Source organism: Cyclopterus lumpus, chromosome 17, assembly GCF_009769545.1.
Source record: "Cyclopterus lumpus isolate fCycLum1 chromosome 17, fCycLum1.pri, whole genome shotgun sequence".
Classification (NCBI taxonomy): domain Eukaryota; kingdom Metazoa; phylum Chordata; class Actinopteri; order Perciformes; family Cyclopteridae; genus Cyclopterus; species Cyclopterus lumpus.
The window spans coordinates 14,347,431-14,373,625 of NC_046982.1; the positions used below are offsets into that span (position 1 = coordinate 14,347,431).

General features: G+C 40.4%; 1 protein-coding gene across 1 annotated transcript in view; it reads right to left on the minus strand.

The window, feature by feature from the left end:
* The window catches only part of LOC117747063 (piezo-type mechanosensitive ion channel component 2), a 74,275-nt gene extending 48,588 nt beyond the window's left edge, over positions 1-25,687 (minus strand). Inside the window, 7 exon segments of the mRNA XM_034556459.1 lie at positions 4,336-4,549; positions 4,815-5,091; positions 6,571-6,733; positions 9,364-9,406; positions 15,841-15,966; positions 20,234-20,329; positions 25,624-25,687. Coding sequence (XP_034412350.1) covers positions 4,336-4,549; positions 4,815-5,091; positions 6,571-6,733; positions 9,364-9,406; positions 15,841-15,966; positions 20,234-20,329; positions 25,624-25,687 — 983 coding nt within the window.
* Positions 25,688-26,195: the final 508 nt, after the last annotated feature.

A 26,195-nucleotide genomic window follows, 5' to 3' on the forward strand; every position in this document is an offset into this window, starting at 1 on the left:
CTCCTGAGTCTCTGCCATGTGGAGGAGAAAACACCCCCCTCTGACCCCATACTTCCTCACACTTCCTGAACGGTTGGGGGAAAGCCCACTTGTCACATGACTCGGGACTTCCATTGTAAGGAGGGGAAGGCAGGAAATGGAGTGGAAGCCTGGCCTGTCAACAGTCTCACTCAACACCGGGCCGTCGACAAGGCCGAGTCAACTGTCAACAAGCACAATTAGGGCAAGCACTGAGGTGGCCTTTTGTCCAATGGGAGCTGCACGTATTTACGTTCGTAAGTTTCCCTCAGACGGCGTGAGGGTGTGCAGAGAGGAAACAAGCTGGATCAGAGAATAGCGTGTTACTTTTATCATCACTTTGGGCCTGAGTTTTCACGCAGCGGCAGACAGAAATACCTCATCGCTGTGGAAAGTCAACATGAACGCACAAAGACGGATGATGAAATAGTTGGCCTGTTCATGTAAAGAGCTATCAAGGAAGAATCTTTCCAAATTTAGGGTTTCAAATATTGAATAAAGAGCTGTTTTTTTTAAAATGACACCCACACTCCCATATTTACTGCTGGACTGTTAGTATTGAAGTTAAAAATAATTTTTGGTATAAATTTAAGCTGTTATTGTTTACACCTTGTGATTCTGTGTATGAGTCGCCATGGTCCTGGAGATGCAAATATTATAACATTTTCTTGATACATTTGTTTTAATCTTTTGGATAATTTGGAGAGCACTTCAGGGAGTTTTGGCCCCAAGGCTGGAAAACCACTGATTTAGATGCTAATCCTACTGTATAGTTCATTGAGCATTAACGGTTTAAACAGACTATTGATGAGTTTTCTAACAAGAAGTCCGTCAATACACTGTAATCACACCGTATCTGCCATCTGAACCAGAAGAAGGATGGTGAGGACACAAGGTTAGTCCAAGGCAGCTTCCTCTATACTTAGCTGTAAATAGCCTTGGTCCTGACACAGTAGCACAGCTTTCAAATGAGAAACCCTGAGATCAATAAAACCCTGTTACACCAAGGGCACAGAGATAACATGAGACAACAGCTACACTGAGACGACGGCTACACTGAGACGACGGCTAAACTGAGACGACGGCTACACTGAGACAACGGCTATACTGAGACAACGGATATACTGAGACAACAGCTACACTGAGACAACGGCTACACTGAGACGACGGCTACACTGAGACAACGGCTATACTGAGACAACAGCTACACTGAGACAACGGATATACTGAGACAACAGCTACACTGAGACAACGGCTACACTGAGACAACGGCTACACTGAGACAACGGATATACTGAGACAACGGCTACACTGAGACAACGGATACACTGAGACAACAGCTACACTGAGACAACGGATATACTGAGACAACTGCTACACTGAGACAACGGCTACACTGAGACGACGGCTACACTGAGACAACGGCTACACTGAGACAACGGCTACACTGAGACAACGGATATACTGAGACAACAGCTACACTGAGACAACAGCTACACTGAGACGACAGCTACACTGAGACGACAGCTACACTGAGACGACGGCTACACTGAGACGACGGCTACACTGAGACAACGGATATACTGAGACAACAGCTACACTGAGACAACGGCTACACTGAGACAACGGATATACTGAGACAACGGCTACACTGAGACAACGGATATACTGAGACAACGGCTACACTGAGACAACGGATATACTGAGACAACAGCTACACTGAGACAACGGATATACTGAGACAACAGCTACACTGAGACAACAGCTACACTGAGACAACGGCTACACTGAGACAACGGCTACACTGAGACAACGGATATACTGAGACAACGGATACACTGAGACAACAACTACACTGAGACAACGGATATACTGAGACAACTGCTACACTGAGACAACGGCTACACTGAGACGACGGCTACACTGAGACAACAGCTACACTGAGACAACGGCTACACTGAGACAACGGCTACACTGAGACAACGGCTACACTGAGACAACGGATATACTGAGACAACGGCTACACTGAGACAACGGATACACTGAGACAACAGCTACACTGAGACAACGGCTACACTGAGACAACGGCTACACTGAGACAACGGCTACACTGAGACAACGGATATACTGAGACAACTGCTACACTGAGACAACGGCTACACTGAGACGACGGCTACACTGAGACAACGGCTACACTGAGACAACGGCTACACTGAGACAACGGATATACTGAGACAACAGCTACACTGAGACAACAGCTACACTGAGACAACAGCTACACTGAGACGACAGCTACACTGAGACGACGGCTACACTGAGACGACGGCTACACTGAGACAACGGATATACTGAGACAACAGCTACACTGAGACAACGGCTACACTGAGACAACGGATATACTGAGACAACGGCTACACTGAGACAACGGATATACTGAGACAACGGCTACACTGAGACAACGGATATACTGAGACAACAGCTACACTGAGACAACGGATATACTGAGACAACAGCTACACTGAGACAACAGCTACACTGAGACAACGGCTACACTGAGACAACGGCTACACTGAGACAACGGATATACTGAGACAACGGATACACTGAGACAACAACTACACTGAGACAACGGATATACTGAGACAACTGCTACACTGAGACAACGGCTACACTGAGACGACGGCTACACTGAGACAACAGCTACACTGAGACAACGGCTACATTGAGACAACAGCTACACTGAAACAACGGATATACTGAGACAACAGCTACACTGAGACGACGGATACACTGAGACAACAGCTACACTGAGACAACGGATATACTGAGACAACGGCTACACTGAGACAACAGCTACACTGAGACAACGGCTACATTGAGACAACAGCTACACTGAAACAACGGATATACTGAGACAACAGCTACACTGAGACAATGGCTACACTGAGACAACAGCTACACTGAGACAACGGCTACACTGAGACAACGGCTACACTGAGACGACGGCTACACTGAGACAACAGCTACACTGAGACAACGGCTACATTGAGACAACAGCTACACTGAAACAACGGATATACTGAGACAACAGCTACACTGAGACAATGGCTACACTGAGACAACAGCTACACTGAGACAACGGCTACACTGAGACAACGGCTACACTGAGACAACGGCTACACTGAGACAACGGATACACTGAGACAACGGCTACACTGAGACAACGGATATACTGAGACAACGTGAGACAACGGATACACTGAGACAACAGCTACACTGAGACAACGGATACACTGAGACAACTACAGTGAGACAACAGTACATTACATTTTACATTCTCACAATGTCCTCATCAACATATTGTATTTCTTTATTGATTTATAACATTCTGTATTTTTCATGAATATTCAGACCCAAATGGAGATTAATTATGAGAAATGTCCACTGTTTTGAGGATTTTTGGAGGGTTGCAAGATTTTGGCACCACTTTGTCTCAATGAGAATTTCATGGTAAAATAAAAGTTAAATGGATCAGCACCAATAAGGAACGTATTATTTTGAATGACTAGAAATCTGTAGCATCTCTTATGGAAAATGTTCCTCCTTTCTTGCTGTAGCAGAAGATCCCTTTTTTGTCAAACATCTAGGGTGGTAATCCTGATGTGTATTTTTTAGTAATTAGCAAATAAACAGCATTCTTTGCATTCCAGGTTGTCAGTCAAACAGAGAGTTTAGTGACTCAAGATACTTTCTGCTACAGACTTTGTATTCATTACAACTGTATCTAACGTATGTTGGCAAGATGTGCAACGATGTGGCTTAACTCCAACCACAACGTTTCATTGCTGCAGCCACAGACCGCTAATTGTCTCCTCTCTCATGCATAATAAAACAACACTGGTTGTACTGAAGGGCCTAAAAGCTCTGCTTCGGATATTGATGTGCTGCGAGGAGGAGTTTGATATATCTTCCCTCCAGCTGGGTTTGACTTTTCCTTTGCCTTCTTGTTTGTAACCATAGTAAATATTTATTATCATTTAAACAAACTTGCCTTGGGCGCAATAAATATTGTCGAGTCAGAGGAGCTCTTGGTGCTGAGCCCTGTCATCATGTTACTTTAACATGAGTAAGAAGCCAGACGGCATATGCGTGGACTTGTGCTGTTTAACTAGGGAAATACCATTTCAACAATTCATCATAGAGATATGAGATCTATTGCTAGTATATTTTATCTAGCTTGAGCCATCACCTCTTTCTGTAGCAAGTGTTTGGATTCTGTGAAGGTCTTTCTGGATATTAAACGTGCATGTGTATCACCTGATGTAATAATCATCTGGTGGTATGGACTCCTGGAAGAACTGGAACTGATAGAGGTAGAGGACAATGAGATGTCCACCACTAAAGATGGCCATCAGGACACACATGCAGCTGAAGATGAGTGTGTCGAAGGTCCGACAGAGGGACCACCAGGTGCACAGGAACAGGAAGATGAAGAAGTAGACGGACGAGGTCAATGAGGGCAGCATGATACCTGAACACACATAAAAAAGGGAATATAAAGTCAGATTAGGATGATTATTAATTATCAGCTTTTGTTTTGACCCAAATAGACCACAACAGATGGAGTGTTCAACAGATTGTGGAAAGCTGTGTGAAAAATAGATGTACATATTTCTCAACTACAGACAAATAAGAAGCAGCCTTTGTGAATAGGATAATGTGACGTTCAGCTTTTTCTTAAAAATGTTCTGACTCTCAAGACACAGATTCACTGTACAGCATTCAAAGCTGCTCACCTGCCATGCCCAACAAGATGGTGACTACCACCTTCCCCGCAGTCAAAATCAAGTTCCCGATAATCTCCTTCACTTTGGATGCAACCTCAGCCACAAATCGTAGGATCTTCCTCTTGGTGCTCTCCTTTTTCTCCTCCTCCTCCTCTTCCTCCTCTTCTTCCTCTTCCTCCTCGTCAAGCTCCTCCTCTTCTTCTTCCTCCTCCTCGGCCTCGTACCCCGCTTCAAAGTCCTCCTCTAGCAGGACATCGTCTTCAAGGCTCAGCTTCTCCTCTTCTTCCTTTGGGGAGTGAGATTGTAGTGACACATTACATTTCAGTATAAACTGATTAATGGTGCAGTTCGGAGGTCAGAGCTCTCCATGGTGCTGAAAACACTTCCCTGCAGGTAGCCCATGCTTCACAATCCCTATGTAAACTCCAGCAAGCATTTGTAGACGCATAGTTGGTCTGTTTGGCCGCTTTGAGACATGATTAGCGACTTGTAGCAGATGTTTTTCTCATCCAGACACTTATTCCTGCTGCAGGATCTAACCAACTATGTGTCGCTCTTTTCCTACGGTCTCAATAAAATAGAGACATAATAACAAGTGAGCCATTCCCCGTGATTCATATAGAACACATAAGGGCACTAGACAAAGAAAGTAGCAGGTGGTACAAATCAAGTTTTGAATCAAACAATAATTTCAGCTCAGACGGCTCACTGACGGAAATTAAAGTCTGAAGTCAACGCCGGCTACATCGATGAATTCCTGTTGTTTCTCAGTAAAGGCAAGAATGCCATCTATGCCAGCGTGAGCGGTGCAGTCAAAGTTAATGTGTTTTATCAACACTCAGTCATAAAGAAAAGGTAGGACTTGCCAGGGGATGGGGGAGGTATATTCCAAGTTATCAACGCTCAAAGGGAACTCTATTCAATCAGTTATGACTACCAAAAGAAGGTACTTCTTTATGTTTGCATACGTTAAGTGCAAGTGAAAACGCAGATATCATCCATTACTGATATGAACTGCAGTCTGGAAATGGAAAACATTGAAAAGTAAAAAAGTTCTGGTCTAAAAGTTTGTGTAAAGATATTTCCATTGGTATTTGTGCACATGTGAGGTTTGTGGACACATTTCCTTTTTATATCCATGAGAACTTTCTAATCAAGACATTTTTTCACTTCTTCTGTTTAGTTTTATGGACATAAAAGGTCTGCTTGCACACAGTTTTTTAAGATGTTTATCCCAATACACAACCTAAAGCCTTGTTCATACTTGGCCAAGGCACTATTTACTGAAATGTAGATTTCTCTGATCTCCTACTTCTAAAGCATTTTCACTGCACACAAGCAGTAAAAGTCTAGCTAATGCAAAAAAAATGTATGTGGTCGAAAGTTATTCACCCATCCTAAAACACAAAAAATATATAATACAAAATGTGAGGATTTGCTGCTTTTGTCTGATATATAAAATTATACATTTTATATCTTTGGGTTTTGGACTGCTGATTTGGCAAAACAAGTTATTTGAAGACATCACCTTGAATACAGGAAATTGTAGTGGGCATTCTTCACAATATAAAAAAATATATTTATGAATTGAAAAAGAACGGACAGATTAATTTAAAATAAAAAAATAATTTCCTACAATCCTACATGAAAGACAACCTACTTTAATATATTACTAATTTATAAATAAATAAAATCATATATATAGATGGATGGATGGATGCAACAAAAAAAAAAGACACTGCTTATCACCACAAATGAAACCCACTTGTTCCTCGGCTTCGAAGTCGGCGTTGTACTGGGCCATGTCCTCACGCGGCCTCTTCTGGACCAGACTGCGACACAGCAGCCAGATGGCCAAGCCGGCCACAAACATGCCGATGTCAGGGATGAACACTCGGATGCCATTCCCTGCATCTGCACCAATCACACTGGACACAAACAGAGGATACCATGCTGACAGAAAGCAGACACTCAATGATTCCTAATGTCTCCCAAAAACTGGGATTGAGAACCATATTGCAGGCTAGGATAGCAACCAAATGATGTAAAATGAGGCAGAGTACAACGAACTTTACTGTCCATGGACGATCACTTCTAATATGAAACCGTTTTCCTAAGACTGGGACTTGTAGTTGCTTGTTAACTTCACTTGGCCCACAAATAACTGTGCTGGCGTGAGTTTGAATCTGGCCTGGGACATTTGTCAAATGTCACCACCCTCTGTCTCTCCCAATCTTTCATGTCTCTCTGAACAATCTTTATAAAGCTTACAATAAATTGTGACTGGGCATTAATTCTTTACAATCTGTGTTCACGTAGACTGGAACTGTTCTCAAACTCATGAGTACAGACAATATTGCAGAAATGACATCTTTCAGAAAACACTATCTGCTCGCATTGGGAATCTGGATGCTTTTTCCATTACTCAGCTGCTCCTTTAATATGTGTTGTGTTGAATTCTTCAGCTTTTATAAGCAGTACCACCCACTTTAATGAAATCAGGCTTGCCGGTTTTAAACATGTTGCCGTTAAAAAGTGAGAGAAACTCCATTCAAACAAAAAAGCCATGAGAGAGTGTGTGTGTTTTTCCTTTTTAACCAACGAGGAAAAAAATGTTTACTCCCTTAAAGTTGTATCCTTTGTTCACAATAACGCTTTGTGAACAGTACTCTCTTTTTCCCCCCTCATTAAACTGCCTAAAATAAAGGGAGAGGGTTTGAAACTACTTTAGATTTTCCAGATTTGATGTGTTAATTAAGTTTCTGTGTGCAGGTCTGTTTTTTAACAATTGACTGAATTGACAGGCATTGTTTGATGCCTTGTGGTTATATCGCCGTGAGCAAACAAAGCTTTTGTAACATGTGTTATTTGGTTAGTCTGCTCACCTCTAACTGAATACTAAAAGCTTTGTCAAACAGGAAGCTAAACAGTGGCGGACAACTAGCACCTACAGAAACGCCAGGATTTAATCCACTATGATGTACTCTAGCTGCCTGATGACAAGGTTTATGAGGTGTCATGATTGCATGTGCAATGTAAGGGAATTCAAATTGTCCTTTTGAAATCTTGAAAGCTCACCATACAAACCAATTTCTATTTCAGTTTTACCACAACGTCACCTACATCCTGTGTTTGGTCACCAAAGGGTTGTCTTAACATTTCATGCTGAGCTCCAAGTTTAATTAAACCGTTTACAATAAACAAAACATTGTGGCGATTCTGTGGTGCGGAGAAAACGCTGACCAAATGTTTGGATCAAGTTATAGAGCAACTGGTCATTTCAAAGAAAACTAATCTCATTCTGGCCTTGAGTGGATATGAAGCTTGTGAAGGAGAGCTAATCAACACGATGGAAAACGCACACTCAGATAAATAGTTGGAGTTTAATCTAATCAAGGACATCTGTTTCCAAGTGCTTTATTGTTGTGAAGCTTCGCGCATCCTCCCGTGGATGAAAAGAGATGGATACTATCAGAGCCAGCGACTTTAATGATTACTAATTTTCCCTGCTTATTATGCGAGAATATAGCAATAACATTAACAGAGCTAACCTGTCCTCACTGCCTCAGGCTGCAGAGGTTCATGAGGCAGCAGTGAAAAACGCCAAATAGAGAGATTACAAAATGTGTTCTAAACCATATAAATATTTTATATTTATAAAGGATTTGTAGAGGTCAAGCTTGAGGAAACTGAAGGATCTGTCTGGGTGGAAAGACGCACAGCAGCTGGGAATTCTCTTTTGACTCATAGATCTGACTCTGCATTTTCCTCCACACGGGCCATAAAAGGGAGAAAGCATCCGCCTGTTCAGCTGTAAATATTGTATATACTGTATATGATCACCAAAACAAACAGGTAAATGCAGGCGGGATAAAATGTTTATGGCTCTACTTCCGCCACTTACAGTATACTATCCACAGAGGGCTGTTGAGTACTGGAAAAAGGATGTGGCTGAGTTTGGACATTCCCGTACTTAGAAAACCACATCTAACACGATCATGGGAGTGTGAGGAGACAAAAGCTTTGAAAAATAGGCCCGTCAACTGATCGTCAGACGTAACTGGGTTTAGCGTTCATCAAGAATCCACACAGGGACAAGTTAGGAGTATTTATAAACCTCGTCAGATGACGGGCCAGCGCGGCTAAATGCAAAAAGTGATATTTAATCTTATTGTGGGATTGCTATATTTAGGACACTTTGCACAAATGATGCAACCTTCCACAGTGGAAGAGAATAAAACATGTCTGATATTTAACATGTGAGGTAAATATTTTAATATTCTTGTTTTTTGCTGTTGATTCTGAATTTAATAAAAAAGAAGATGTGGTCATATTGTCAGCAAAAACTCCGACCACTTCCTTAAAAAGCATTGCCCAACTGTGAGAAAGATTCACGCTGAATTAGACAAAATCCACATGTATGTTATGATGCATGATTGTCAGGACAAATGTGATTTCTTCTTTACAGGAATTCATATTCTGGGTCTCACCAAGCTTTCTACATGTTACATAAGTGAATGTATTTGTTGTGAAAGTGTTGAATTCATTATTATCTTACCTCTCAAAGCCAAATTGTCTTATGGATTTCTCCCACTTGGAACCTGGACAAAAACAGCGAGTTAGTGAATATAATAGTCTTTTAAAATATACTTTACATAACATATTTATATACACATTACGACCAGCTTTCAAACAAGAAAAAAAAATATTTATTTCAATTACAGTACCCAGTATAGATACTGCTAGTGACTGCTGTTTAATATTCACTATAATATAAAGAATCTAGTCTGTAAAAGTAGTATTTTTGCCTCAGAGAAAACCCTTAATAAGAATAAAATAAACCTTTAAAAAACCGTCATTTGTAAGAGCCAGAATATTTTTTTTATTTCACTTGATATTTCATTTTCAGGTGAAGGAGGAAAATAATCAATCCTTCTGTGCTCACGGAGAAAATAAAAACATTTCATGTGAGCTTTGTTTCCAAAGCTCGGACTGACTGAAGTGTTCCTGAACATCACTCCAGCGCTCAAAGGGATATTTCCAGGTATTCAACCGGCACACAGAAGCACTGCTGAAGTTTGACAGGCCTTTGTTCTATATACTCGAGGATCTCGACTCAATGACATATCGACATCTCCAGCTGTTTTGCAGAGTATTAGGCGACTAATGAGGTGCTGAACTGCTGCAGTGCTGAAGTTTATGGTTTATGGAGCGCAGTGAGGAGAGTGAGGATGTTAAAACACACTTCAGCGGCAGTAACTCAAAATAGACTACAGAGAAAGAGCTGAATCAGATTTACTTTATCTGCTCCGTCACTCTACTTTCAGGAGGTTGTTAAGCCTGAAACATGATTTTGCTGCAACTGTTGTTAAACTAGAATATGACATGTTATATATATATATATAAAAATAAAAAAAAAAGTAAAAAAAAATCAACCATTACTTCAGGATGATGAATATATCTAAAAAGATTTAGACTATAACAAATATTTATTTTATTTTAAGTGGTAAAAGTATTTTCAATAGAAGCCTCAAAGTCACTTTGGATTTAGGATGGATGACAACAGATACAGCTAAAAGCAGAAAAAAACTGTTAAAAGATAAAAAATAAATTAAAAGGTTTTCTCCTAAATGACACACGCCTACACACACACCTACACACACCTCAAGTATCCTGTAAAGGAATGAGTCACACTGCGAGGCACTTTATCAGGAACAGGAAACTCTAAACCGTAATGGACTGTCAGTGCATTGCGTTTCTTTATTACTCATCAGTGAACAAGTAGTTTCCCTAACTCAGATGTTGTGTGGTGTGTGGTTGTGGTGGAGAAGAAGAGTGTGTTGGTTCCTGAAACTTAAAAAAATAATTAGGAAACCATATGTGATGGGAGGAGCCTGACATAACCTCTGACATCCATCACTCAGTTGTCCTCCAGCTGAGCTGTTAAGAAACTTAAGAAAGTGCAACGCATGACACACTGTGAAACCTAAAAAGTCTAAACAACATATACATAGTTATTATTCTAACACCACGGGTCATTATCACATATTGATGATAGGTTACATTTGATCATTAGCTACAAATGTATGATTTTTTTTTAATCATCTTATCATATCTCTACATATTAAAAACAATTTAGGAACATAATAAATAAATAAAACAATCAGTATTATTAACTCGATGTAGGTGATTATGTTGGACTTATCGGTGAAATGGTTTACTTTATAACTGCTTTCCACCTGTAAGGAGCATGTTTTAGAGAAAAGACCTACTCAGCATTAAGCCAAAAGATGTATTAAGCTCAAAGATGTGTTAACTGATATTATCAATATTAACATTGTATCAAATGACTCTGTAATGTAATCCCGAACCCGCTGAGAATGTACACCCAACTTGGCATCTTAAAAAAAAGAAATGAGTTGCTTTAACCTCATTAATTTTAGTTTTACAGCTTGCACTACATGGTTGGGTCTCACTAATCCTCAAGTCCAAATTAAACCATGGGCAGTAAACAATACCAGATAAGGCAAATAAAGACAAACTGGTGGTGGAAAGTAAAACATTTAGCTAACAAGCTAAAGACCCTCATGGGTGTGGTCCGAACAAAGGTGCCAGAAGTAGGGAGGGAGGAAGTGGGGAAGGGGCCAGTATCCCCCACCTCACGCCTCTGGGACGATTTGGGTTGTGGCTTGTGTGATTCCATCGGAAGACTTTCGCTAATTTTTTTGTTAATCATTGTGCCCTCCAGTGGTCAAAGAGAGAAGAGTGAAGCTTTAATATATGGGGATATCTTAAGAGAACAAACCGTAATTAAAACGTATATAACTCATAAACAAACATTGCTGGTGGCAGAGGTTAAAGCATCAGTATCAATACATGTAATGCCAGCCCCTTGCATATATTATCTCACTTAACAGCTATTGGCCCTCTGGTCAATTAAACTAGCTACTTTACAGTTTGTGTTATATTACGGTATGGTTCACTGATGTTATTGTAATTTCCCAGTTCACTCCGCTTAAAATGTCCTCCCGTTGACCACAGGCAAAACAGATTCTGTTTCAGTAACTCCCAACTTCCCACAGCCCAAACTGAGCTCACAGGTGAAAGTGGAAACCAATGTCATACATGAGGAATGCCCGAAGGTAAAGTCAGGCCGGTCATAGGATGAGGAGAGGAAGAGTGTGTAATACAGCCTGAACTCAGCATGGAGCCTTCTGGAAAAGTGCGTGAGACTTTCTGCCCATTGAGGCAAGGCCGCTTTCCACCCCAGCTGAGCACCAAAAATACCTGTCCTCAGACTTTATGTGAATATCATAAAACACCCTTTGTACTTGCTGGGCCGTTAAACTCTCAGCACAGCATTTCTTTGCACTCTCTCTTCTGTCTCTGGGGCCTAATGCCTGCTGGCCTTTTCCGCAGAGACTGGTTGATATGCAGCGTCAACATTTCAGCACGTCATGACTAATCAGGCAATCAGTGTGCAGAGGGAGAATTCAGTAAATGGCTAACATTCAGGGAATGGTGGGCAGGATATGTGTGGATACGGAGGGCGGTAAAGGTCAACAATGGCGTCTACTGGACTTAATGAAGACTACATATGAAGAACTGGTCACAAAATAGCCATTCAACAGGCCATTTAGTCTTTATGAGCTGGTGAAATATCCATTGAGATCAGATATGAGCCAAATCAAACTTGCAATTCCTTTTTTATGGTTTCTTTTAACCGTCTTAATCTCCAGATGGGTGGGGGTTGCCACTTTGTACAATGACTGCAAAAGAGACAATCACAGGAAATAATTTGATATCTGGTGGTCTTTGACAGTTAATGCAAATGCTTATGCCTGTGCCGACTCAACGTGGTGGGAGCTGCTTTTACAAACAGAGGAAAGACAGATGACTCCAAAAGGAAGCTGGCCCCAGCTCATCTGGTGACCAGTCACTGACCTGATCTAACAGCTGGAGGCGTTGGCCTTTCTGGAAAAGGTTTTCTCGTTCAAACTCAACTCAGTTTACTGCTCTAATGGCGTATTTGGCTACGGTGAATAGGGGAAATTATATGAAGCTATCTGGAAGGAAGATAACCGCCTCACCGCAAAAGGAGGACTTCTTGTTTATACTTGGCTGCCAAAAGAAAAAGGGTGTCAAGGGGTGAGATGCCAAATATAGAAATCTCAGATATGGCATTTACTCAGAATGTAGGCGGCGCATCAAGGGGACAAAGACTAAAGTCTGACTTCCTGTTGCACACGTAGCCCAAAAATAGGAATAAGATGTCCGACTTCAGGAGGTAGAAACACAAGTAAACAAATCCTCACAGTAGTGATGTCAGCAATGTGCTGTACAAAAGTTACTTTACAAATAAATACTAACTTGATTTGTGTCTCTTCATCTCTATATAACGTTTTTCATCACAAGTGTGTGACGTTATATTATTTCTCCACCCGGTGCCTCATTAATTGTCAAACGACAGCCGGGATCCATCAGCTGCTCATGTTCCTGAGCCCGGTGATGAAACGGGGACTTTGTTGTTAAATGTTGCAGATAATGACTCAAGATGGTGTTTATACAAGTGCCATTGGATCTTAATGATATATAGTCATTAACGAAACCCTCAAAAAAAATGTAAGCATACTTCGAACTATGTGTTTAGTAATCTAGGCTGAGAACATGTTACTGACTTACCATACTTCTTTCATATCATATATCACTATTGCTTATCGTAAACTGAAAATGGTCATTAGCTGTCAAAAGAGACATTTTGAATATTATATAATATTAAGTCTTTTGCTAAAATCACGTTTCACTTAGTAGAACTCATCATTATCTTCCTATTGTTTTTTATGAAAGTGTAACCGATGTGCGTGCCTCCCTCTGTGTGACAACCAGAGGAGAAAACAGTGGTTTGGCTGCAGTGAAGATTTTGTTTTTGAAAGGCTAAACGCCAACAATTATGGACTGAAAGCAGAATATTTCATTAGATACAAATGTGGTGAATTTTGGAAATGATTACATCTCTGTAACAATCCTACAGCCGCCACTGAAATCTGATTCTACAAAAAGTATAACATTCACTACAGAGTCTGTTCGTAACCGGAACAGACACATCAAGGTTATGAATGAGGCTTCAAACTATTTGCTACAACCCATCTAAAACCATAATTGTTTTTAATCATTGCAATTTAGTCTTACAAGAACATCAACACATATTTATCTTACCTAAACTACCACTTATGAAGTTAAGAACACTTTTCAAAAGTACAAATTATTTTGTAAAGATTCCAAAAATATGTTAATTGTTTCACAATTTTCAATCCTGTTAATGCAAGTAAGTATCGTGTATATCAATAGACAGACGTACACAGATATTACATAGATAAATACAGCAGATGGATAGCGATTATGGTCTCATCACACCAGGGTTTGATCTGCCAAAAGCTGCCACCCTTTAGTAATAAAGATTTCCTTGAGTGAATATTTAGTCTACCCTCTCAGAACGGTTCTGTTCGGTGTGAAGCGATAAGCTCCGTTCTGCCCTCTGAGCAAAGTTGGCTGGACTTCGATGGTGGAAAGTGGATTACCTCCATTAGAAAGAACAAGTCATTAGAACACAAGGTCAGGGTCTGTCTCGTCTAGACACATTCAATTTTTACAGTTTGATACAGAGTTTCACGAGGAGCCCAAGGCCAACTATTAACACCTTCCCAACACAAAGTCAGTAGTGTACAGTTTGCTTTGCTGGCAGCAAGAATCTCTTTTTATTTTCTTCCTACGTCGCCATATGGCACAAGGAAGCTAATTACATTGAGGAATGTGTTACATTCATAAATCTTCATGATGTGACAAAATGCAATAAGAGTGAGGATATTTCTAGAAATTGAGAATTGTTATGTGTGAGGATATTTCACCTTCTGCTCGTCTTCACTTCGTTTTTTTCTGGGTGGAAACTTTCCCTGTACACATTCTCTGGTGATCTACAGCTTTGTGACACTGCATCAATAGCTCAGGTCAGAGGTTAAGCACAAAACGGCCCGTGTGATGGATAGGACACACGTGTGCACACAGTCTGGCATGAATATGTGGCACGACAAGTAGAGATCTCACAATTCTGTTCTTACATGAGATCTGAGTGAGTGACTTGTCAGGGAATCGTGAGTTGATTCCTGTGAGAACCACCTGAAAATGTATAAACTCAACTATCCAAAAATAATGGCAACTAAAGCATAGTTAGCATTTTACGTATTTAAGCTTCATATATACTTTTGCATTCAGAGTTAGGGCTACACCATATCTGATGTCCACCTCCTAAAATGTTTACCACACTCTGGGACTATGGTGGTTTCAGCATTAAAAGAACTGATCAGTTTGGGCTGCTTGTGTTTTTTTCTGAGGTTGTAAACTGTGACGGCAACAAGAGGCAAGTTGAGAAAAAGGTTGTCTATCTTCTTCTTTTCGGTAGCAAATATCTTGACAAGACAGCAAAACACACAGCAAACCTTCTGCTCACGGCTATTGTTGCTTTTCTGTCACAGTGAATGAAACAAAATCCGTAAAGCAAGCACACAGAACACAAATTAACAAAGGCAGCCCAACACAACCATGTTGGTACCACAAAATAAATAAAAGAGCGCTACTATGTGAATGTAATTAATGCAATATTAAACCTACGCCTTTGCTATCTACAGGACTTCCTTCATCTCCTTGCATTAGGCTCTTACAGCATTTGGTTAAGGTTAGGGAAACGGGGCGGTGTTGTTTGAATCTTAAATATCTGACTTGAAGAACAAGATAGGCCTTGTGTAATTTAAATTATTTTACCCAAATGACCATAATCTTTAACTAACCTTCACCAAAGTAGTAACCTTAACCTGATCACACTTGGGACTCGTGTGTCTGTGGACTTATAAAAGTGACTTCTTGTATGTCTTTCAAAAGGTTTGCACACAGCAAAAGCTGAAATCAATCAAATCCATTCTGCACCTCAAACATCACTACCTCCAGAGCCTTGACCATAAAGGCTGCAGTGTACTGTACTCACAGTTGAAGTCCGATGTGATAGAGTCCCCGGACATCAGGCTGTTGACGGTAATCTGATAGATGATGTGGAGCAGCAGGAAGGACATACTGGTGAAGCAGAGGGACTGCAGCAGACGCCCTGTGTGGCCTGGAGAAGGAGCGCAGCTACAGTGAGTTCAACACCAACACCACTCGGTTTAAGGATTTCCACATGTTATGTGTTCATGCACTGAAACCCAGAAACGGTCTCTTTACTGTTTTTTTTTTCTTTTCTTCAAGGCACAGAAACTTGATACACATGAGTTGTGCAACATTAAGAAGTGTCTGGTATTTCTGAGAAAACAACAATCAAAGTCCATGTGATCAGCTGAGAAGTCTGGAGCGGTTTTAAATGTATTAGTAAAAAAAATAAAAAGGTGAAGGTGACTGGGAGAGCAACCAAGAGGGTTGTTCTGTGGATCATAATACATACCCCGGTTAAGAGCTGGCAATAGTACAATACAGCAATGTTTATTTCTGTTGAAAAGTCAAATAAACATTCTGGTGAACCACAAGACCTCTAACTTTCTCCAATTCATCGTAGAAGGAGCCAAACAAGCTTTTATACCCAATTTTTTTGGGGGGGGTTCTTGGCTTTGGTGTTCTTTGGTTGTCTTTCTTTAATTTAGCTAAAGCACAGAGCTGTCAGTGGACATGACTGTTCCTGGGAGGGAAGGATGAGAGCAGTCTGCCACAGCTGTCCAACACATGGCTATTTTACAGTGCACCTACAGGTATTTGGGATAATTTCAGGAGTTGTTATGGTGATACTTCTCTACCACAGGATTTCTCAGACCCCCTCTTGTTAGTGAAAATGAAAATGATAACCCTGAGGGAAGAACCTTGATTGGACTCTTCTTCTTTGATGAAGAAATGCTAGTTGTGTACTGCATCTATTATGAGCCCTTAAATTTGCCCACATATCTGCACGGTTTTGTAACGTCTCTACCTCGTTAAATTTACTGCATCCTTGCATGTAATAGTTTTACTGCGGGGTATTGCACAATATCCTGGCTAAGGTGAAGCCCTACTGCTGAGCCTCAGGCCATCGAGGGCTAACCTTATCAAATGTGTGCAACAACAGACCACAGCAGGCACATTAAACGTGAAAAGTGAAAACAAATTGTCCTAATTTCCCGTTGTAACTCCCTGTGCTTTCACAAAGCAGGAAAAGAATGCTTGTAAAACAGAGGTATGAGGACTGTTAGCAAACGTCTTCATACAAATTGGTCCAAAGACTCTGGACATGCCAATCGCTTTGGTTCTGTCCTCCTTTTTTACCTCCTTTTTTAAGCGTGTGATGGCCATCTGTCTTGGTTACCTGATGTTCATCTTGAATTTGTATTTGCTTCTCTTCTTTATTCAGTCTCAAAGCAACATCCCAAGAGGATGGTTAAAAGCTTTACGAAACAGAGGGTATTGTTTAGTTTTAACAATTGCTGCTTTTTCCCTTATCAATCAGAGAACAATATATGTTTGACGACATTAAAAGTCTCTGCCAGCAGCGATGGATTTACTCAAGTATTGTACTTGAGAAAACTTTGAGGTACTTTAACCTGAGCATTTCCATGTTATACTTCTATTCCACTACATTTGTGAAGCCAATATTGTCATTTACAAGTTACTTTTGAAGATTATTAATAGAAAATGTATTTGTATTATTAAGGATTAAGCTAACCAGCAGTATATAAAGTAGTTACAAGTAGCTTCACTTTTACCAGCTGCAACATTGGTGATTCTCTAATGTTCAGTTCTGCATAATAAGTCATTTTACTTTAAGTATATTTTGATTCCAATGATTATGCACTTTCACTGAAGTAAGATTTTCAATGCAGGAGTTTTACTCCCTGTGATATTGCTTTTACTTATGTAAAGATCTGAGTACTTCCTCGACCACTGCCTACAAAAGTATGATAAATGATGGATTTAAAAAAGACAAACTAGGAGATGCGTTAACACCAGACATCCTCTTTTAGAAGTCTACTAGCTAAAACATAAACCTGATAAATCATCCATAACATCAAATATTTATACAAATTCATGCAACAGTACTAAAAGACTCCCCAAAGGGAAATTGTCATGTCGGTGCCCATTCAACACGGCATATAGCACCTACTGCAAAGGCTCTTTAAATGCCTGCTTCCCATGTGAGAGCAACAGTTTAGATTTTGTTCACCTCCACTGAGAATTGAATGCCTTCAAGGGGATGTGGAGCCAAATAGTGCAATTACGACATTAGAGAGTAAATCACAAACAACAACAACAACAAGTTGCATAAGATATTTTTTTGTCTCCTTTTGTGTACCGATATATCCTTGGGCACAAAGCACTGCTGTGGCTTCTTCACGCAAATTAAGCCTAATTAATTAGTCTACATGTCCTACATGCAACAGAGAAAAAGAAACGGACCATCAAACCAATGAATTGCGCTCAATCCCTCGCCGAACTCCCTCTGAAAACTTGTAGTGTGCCTCTTTTCTGCACAGTGAGATGTGTGTTTGTATCGGTTTGCACTGTCCGTGTGTGTTGTGGATGGTTTTCATACAATCTGATAACTGTCACGTTGTAACTCTACAGTTCCTGATTATTTTCTTAAGTTTATATTCACCACAGTGTAGTAATTACTTGAAAAGTTGCCTGTGGCAAATGTGTTATATTCACTTCTTTTGAGCGTAGCTTCTCCAGTAAACAGTGTGTAAACGCAGCCTTTTAATAATTGCTCTCTTTTTACTTCCTTTTAAAACCCCTGCCACCTGTTCTGCCGGGGAAACATTTGCTTTGGGGGAAACCACAGGTTGCTAAATGCAATAATTAATTTATTATCAACTCTAAATGCAAACTTTACTAAATAACTGTGTCCTCTTTTTTTTAAACCCCAAGAGCATTTCATTTCCTCTATAATGATCAAAATCATATTGCGATTATCAATCGTTTCCAAATCGTTCAGCCCTTGTCAGTTGTATAGAAATATTTTGGCTACAGAAAGGACAATGTTGACCAAAAAGAAAGATGCATTGTCATCATAATAGGGAAAATGTCTGTATATTTTCTTATTGCAATATCTATAGCAGGAAAAGAGTCAGTTTGTGACAATATCGTGCAGCTCGAGTCAATTAAATCTACCCCACGGGGTAATTGCCTTCCAATGGGAGAAAGAGTGGGATATCTACTGCAAACTACTTTGACATTTAGATATACATTTAAAATACTTTTATGTGATATATAATATTTCTTACAACCAAGATAAAAACATTACGGAAGCTTCAAAACATCGTAAAAAAAGATCTGCATCAAGTTTTATTTGTCGTGTCTTGTTGGTGTTGAATAGTCTATGATGTATTCATCTCAATTAGGTAGACCCACGGTTGAAGTCAGCAGCCATCAGATACATGAGCACTGAGCTTCACGAGAAGACGTCTCTCTTTAACTATTGATGAGACTGTAAGTGGTCCACTTTCTCTGCTCCCTCCTTACTCCTTTACTTCCTGATTGTTATTTCAGCAGGAGACGAGCAGAGACGGCTCTTGGAATGAATATTGTTTCCTGGGTTTATGTATTATTAAACACCGCATGCGGTCTCTTAAAGATAACCCTTATGATGTGTAGTGAGGGGAGTGCATGAAGGTGCGGCTGAAGTTGGCGACCGCAACCCACATTCATCACCCGGGAGGAGAACAGTCACCTCAGGTCTCATAAACCTCGGCCTCAAGAGGTTCACCGTGATGTACATTTCTTTCCTCAACCAAAATACCACAGGGCCTAAATACCAAACTTCACATCGACTGAATTAACTAATAACACTTCTAATATGCACACAGGTCATGGTATTACAACATTAAACTCTTAGGAATCAGTGCAGCCTTAGGAGCAACTTTTATATCCTCCTTCGATAATTGAAGTGGTTAGCCATTATCAAAAACAGCCCTCCTCTCAAAGTTGTTGTTTTTCGCTGAAGAACATTTTACAGGCTCTTTAAGGTTTCTTCCAGCACAGCATGCGTGGGCAGTTTATATCCTCCATATGGACAATATCTGAGCACAAAAGCCAAACTTAAGCCTCAAATGTGAATAAGATCTGGTTCCTGATGGATCACGTCCTTCTATCTGAGATCTGGCTGGCTGTGGATCATTTTTAATATCACAGATGGACTCCTGCCCGTACAAACCGATATTACCTTTCACGGGCTGAACTATGTGCCAAATCCATCCTCATCTCAAGGAAATTCAAGTCCCCTGGAGAAGAAGGGCTGGTTTACATTACATAACAATATTGTGGTTAAAACTGGAGGCTTTTGGGAAACAGTCGAGATTCTCCAGGCGATGGACAAAGCCATCGAACATGTGAAGGATCAAAGAGAGTTACAGTGTAGATCTTACCTTGCATTGTTGTGCTTGTGGGCTCTGCGAAGAGGGGGATGAGCAGGAGATAAATGAGGTAGACGAAGGACAGGCCATTATACCTGAACAGGCAAGCTGCAGAAACACAAGACACAACAGCAGATTGAACAGCAAATCCACCTCTTGGTCATAATAAACAACAATCCATTTATGGACCAATAATTCAACAGTGTCTTTATTGCTTTGTGTTTCAATGCATAATGTTTAAAAGTGCAGAAGCTGCAGGAACAACGAGCTGCCTGATCAGGAGTCGTCATTGAGATCAGCTGAACTCATTAAAATGGTCCTGATGTAGAAAAGCTGCTTGTGGTCATAAAAAGCCAGAACATTCCTTTAACCAAATTTAACAATCACAAACCGCATTATCTGTTCCTCTGGCCTGCATCACAAAAAGGGCTTAATTTAGTCATTCAGGGAATTGACGTTTGTTTTGAAGTCCAATAATCACCCGATAGTCTTTGGGTGTTGAGAGACAATTAAGTGAGCAGCCTGCGGTCAGCTCTGCTTCTCCCTGCTGTACAGGACAGCTTCATATCATATGTAAACATTTCATTTAGTAAGAATCTCATAGTATTTCATGGACTGAGAGCATTATTGAAACTGGATCCTTTTTTTTTAATGCCAAAACTCGACATTTTGTGGCGCACCAGATTTCCTTAAAATACACGATAGACCGCTAAGTTTTGGTTGGCAAAACATTCAATAAAAACGGTTTGGAAATGTCATGACCAGTGTCTGAAAAATAATTCAGTGTTTTGTTTTAGTCCATTGATCGAGGCCTCAAATGAGAACCAACATCATTTCATATTTCCCTTTTTTCCATTTCCTATATTTCCTTAATTTGTTCACTTTAGTTTCATATAATTTCATTTATTACAGTGATACATCTTATGGATATATGGCAATCATTTAAATGAAAGACAATTGCTCATTGTTAGATGAGAAAAGAGACTGAAACTTTATAGCATTTTCTTTCATCTAAAACTGAGACCGATAGTGGATTCATCAGCAGCTGGTTCCAACTTGTCAAAAGTGAGGATGTGCCACTTTTCTCTCTTTTATTTAATTGTAACTGAATATCTTTGGTTCAGACAATGAAATGTGACATTTTTCACTGTTCACACATTTTATAGAACAAATAATTGTTAACCAAGAAAATAATCAGACTAATCCCTGATGAAAATCATTTTTATGCTTGAATGTAATGCGCTGTTTCAGCATTTAGGATGTGTCACTACACACCACACACAATTATGCACACACACACACACACACACACACACACAGGAAGTCTTTGGAGCTCATGATGAAAGTTAAAATGCTTAAGTGCAAACATGACTTCCAAAAACCATTAATTGAACTTATTGATCAGTAACTCATTTCCCAGTCAGACTGACCATCTGCCCTGATTGGTGGCTTTTACAAGTTAAACGGCTCCCATACGCTGCTGACTGAAGATCAGCTAACGCGTCCCAATTGAACCACGTTGGAGCAAACATTTCACCTCTGAAGCCTAAGCATGAAGCACAGCTTGTGTTTCTTTAACAACCCCTTTCCGTCTAACATTTCTTTGAACATTTTAGGTCAGGGGGGAGTTCGGGAACAGAGTAAAGTACACAGTAACAGTGTACAAAATACGGACACGCAGTCTGACCTCCTACATTTTTCTTAGCGGTTATATCAACAAGCACAAGGTTTACAACCGGGTCGGCTGGATGAGTTACCGTCCAAGTCACAGAGATCTTCTCGTCGAGGTAACTGCTGGTCTTGAACTACTGAAAAATGACATTTAACTGCAGAAAATTGGGCTTTTATTTCTCTTTGCGCACTCAATGGACCTATTCATTGACATCTGAGTGGGCTCTGACTTTCCTCTTGCTGGAGCTTGACAGTAAGTGAACCTTCTGGTTTGCTCTGTGCTCAGATACAGACCAATGAAAGCTAACAAAAGTTAATACATGTTATGGAGGGCTGTCATCTTTGAGAAAACCACCAACATGTGTTGATCATAACAACATAAAAAGGCACCCTTTTTTTTATTTGAGTTTCCTTTCCAAACAATTCAACAAATTGGAAGTGGGAATATTTAATGCCTAAACCTTTCGGGTGAATGATAATCTTTCCCACGCCCACTTTTATCTTCATTTAATGTAGCATTAAATAAGTTCTAAACCAGTGTTGGTAGTCCAGAGCCTGGAACACACATTATTCATCCGCTCAAATCTAAAGAAGTTATTTTGTATCTATACAGATAGTTGTTCTGTATCTACACAACTCTACTCCCACTGATGCCTGCAGACACTTGACCGCAGTCTTCCTGACCATTTGCCTTCGCTGTATGACTCACCATTTGAGTATTTTCACACAGGGAATGAAAATAAATGGCTCTTGTTTTCAGACATCAGATTACTGCAAAACTTCCCCATTCACGTTTGAATCAGGCTTTTGTCTGTCCCAGTGAATGCTGTTATTACCGCCGCACAAAGGTCAAACACAAGAGAAGCAACTCAGTCTTAAATGTGAAATCACAGCCATCTGACTTAAGAGTTTAAGCCCAAAAACACAAATGTCATGAGAGAAGATAAAAGGCGGTGCGGTGCCTGACGGGATCGAGCACTGGGCGATAACAGAGGAATTTAAACCCCTCAGAAGAACATCCTGAAGTCTGTAGCATCACGATGCAAAACTTCACTGTTTTCAAATTTGCTGATTTTTGTCCTTTTTGCTTGAAAATTGATTTTCCATCACTTGACTTATAAATAAAACTTGTATTATATGTGGCTTTAAGTTCAATTTAATTCCATTTTAAAGATACATTGTCTGACCTGTTAACCAGATATCCATCACTGGACTGCTGGTCAGCAAGCATCAACTAAAACATGAATAGCTTACAGTCGTTAGAAGCTGGTGTGAGTAGGTCTTAGCTCATAGCGTAGCCATGTTGCATCACAACTTTAACAACTTTGTTGTTGTTTTCACCATGTTGGTTTACTGAATGAAATGACATGGTGAGTTCAAATGAAGCATTTTTACGACAGCTTTCTGATTCTTTGTTTTGCTTGTTTAAGTTTGTAGAGTGAAATTGTTTGATTTCTACAACCACTTCTCCTCTGGAACATCATGATGGTGCCAACTGTGTCCGCCTGAAGATTTGTGAAGATTTGTGACAACAACACAATCTTATTTTGTCCTCATTAAGTCCAAATTAAAACCTCCAGCGTCAAGAATCCAATGATGCTCCCAGCATCTGCAAGTCACTTCCCAACTCAGTTTCTTCCAGCTTGCAGCACTTTACCACACATCTGACCTGCAGCTCCATCTGTACATTCACAGCACAAGTTTGATATCAAATCAGAGACTTGGGAAAGTGCAGGCACATAATCATGTCCACACTCCAAACTCTGCCAGTAAACACGTAAACAGCAGGCTGTTTATCAGCTCAACTGTAGCTGTGTGTCAATGTGTGTGTGTGTTGGGTGGAGGTAGACGAGACTGTGTACACATGGGCCCAGCAGTTCTGTGCTTTTCAATAGAGGTGCTGTCAGATGGCCAACAGGAAACACAGACTATGTTATGTCAGCAGATAAGTCTTTCACTAGGACATGAGAGACGGTGTGCATCACATGTGTTACACTACACACAGCATATACAGTAAGGGTAATGTCGATGTTTGGAGTCAGGCAACATCTGTTCTGCTGCGGTCTGAGGCCAAAAAATATGTTTTTTTTAAAGCCTATTTTGCTCCAAAACCCATTGCATCAAAGCCAGAAATCTGAATATATGGTTTAAAAAAAGGGCAGAAAATAAATTAAACCTATAAAATGATCTTCCAGCCACGGGTGTTACGAATAATAAAAAGGAAAAAACAATAGCTGATGGGTTGGCGATTATTGATTTACAGCAGAACCATCCAGTTTAAATTAAGATGAGATCTTTGACTGTCAAAACAAAACAATGAAGGAAAGTAAGCTGCTGATGGCAGAAATAACTTCTCTCCTCCCCTAACTCAGTCTGTTCCTGTGCACCTTCCATTCGTCCCACTCTACATTTCCTTCATCCTGGCAGTTACTGTGCAAAGCTGTGCTCATTTGCACTTTGAAAAAACATAAAATATTAAGGGTATGTTTACGATAAAAGGGAAAGGCAATTATTGCCTCCCTCACAACCGCATTATTAATTCATACTGTTAAAACGACTTTCCACGAATTAATGGAGACAATTGCTTTTGGAAATAAAGGAGCCGTCGGGCTGTCAAGTGATGCATTGTGGTGGTACTGAGTGGGTCTTATCTTTAGAAAGCTTGCTGTTAGCTTTAAAAGTACCTCTGCCCCATAAGTCTTACACAGACACCACAGTGGAACCTCAGTGGCAGTTAGACGTTAATCATTTTTCACTTGTGGCCTACCACAGAATTACAGCTTAAAACACAAAGTAAACTGCATTTAATGGAGTCTGCGAGGTGTGTTCCTGCCTCGAGCTTCATGCCTGCACACTCTAAATCAGCGTTTGAGTGGTGTCTTCAGAGAAGTAATATATGAGACTGTTCCAGCCCCCAAAGCAAAGTCCCCCCTAAATCTAAATAAAGCTGCCACGTTTGACAGTGAGTCATCTTCTAAATCTGCAAAGCAAACGAGTGAATCAAACAAAACATTCACAAACACAGCAACAATAACTTCATCTGTGGAGAGCGCCTTTCTTAACAGAGTTATGCTGTAAACAAACCAAAAACACAAACGCACAGTATCAACACTACATGCATGTAACCAAAAATATACATAACATATGTTTCTGCTATTACTCTGAGTAGAATAAACTAACTATTAAGAGTACATAGTTGTTTTAAAACGTTATAAATAGAAAAGTATGCACTTGAAATCACTGTTTTTTTTATATCATACATTTCTAAACATATACAAACTGAGACATAAACACTGTGCAGAGTGTGGAGATTCCGAAAAGTTGTTTCTGCAGTGACGTTCTGTTGCCGGCTGTGTTTCCTTTACTAAATCCAATAAAAAGGTGACAGCAAGGTGAAAAACGGTGGTGGTTTTTTATTGATATATAATAACCATGTGTGACTCTCTGCAGTCTATTGCTATTGTTTGTGCTCTGTTATAACACACACACACACACACACACACGCGCGCACACACACACGCACACACACACACACACACACACACCTCAGCATTGGTGATGACTAAACTGTGACCTCCAGCATCATCACAAATCAAAGTGGGATTTTTTTTGCCAATAAACAGTCATGACGGTAAATATTGACATCCTTCCTTAAAAGTTACATGTAAGAGTGATGAACAGATGTATAGGATAATATCAGATAGAGCATCATACATTTATGTTTTACTCACCAGCTGCAAGACACATTGGGAGCAGTAGCCTGAAGACCAGCCCGCACACCACCTCAGAGGCCATGGCTCCGGGCAGCCCGTGTTGAATCCAGGTAAAAGAAGCCGGGGATTGTCCTTCTAAGGTTTCTCTGGCATGCCCAACTCCTGCACGCTGTCAAATCCCAGCTGACATCAAACTGATGCGCTCCTCCAAACGGCCACATCCGCACTCCCCGAGGACACCTGGACTCCGGTGGTTACTCCACAGTGAATAAGTGCGCATTTAGCCAGCTTCACCCCGGCACACATGCCACACGTAAGTAATGTCACCATGGCGGTTTAGTAGCGCAGATGCATCAAAGTCATCTTGAGACTCAGGTGCGCCAACACAGCGCGTGGAAACGCCGGAGAGAGGAGCCAAGTCCTCAAGTCCAATTAACCTCCTTTTTCTTTTCTTTTTCTTTTGCTACAAACACACATTAACGAGACACGTTTACAATGCAAGCAAGTCTAATAACACGTGTTAACTGTGAAGTGTGAAGGAAACACTCACACGCAATCATCGGGCAGTTCACCCTTCCTTTCTCTGTCCC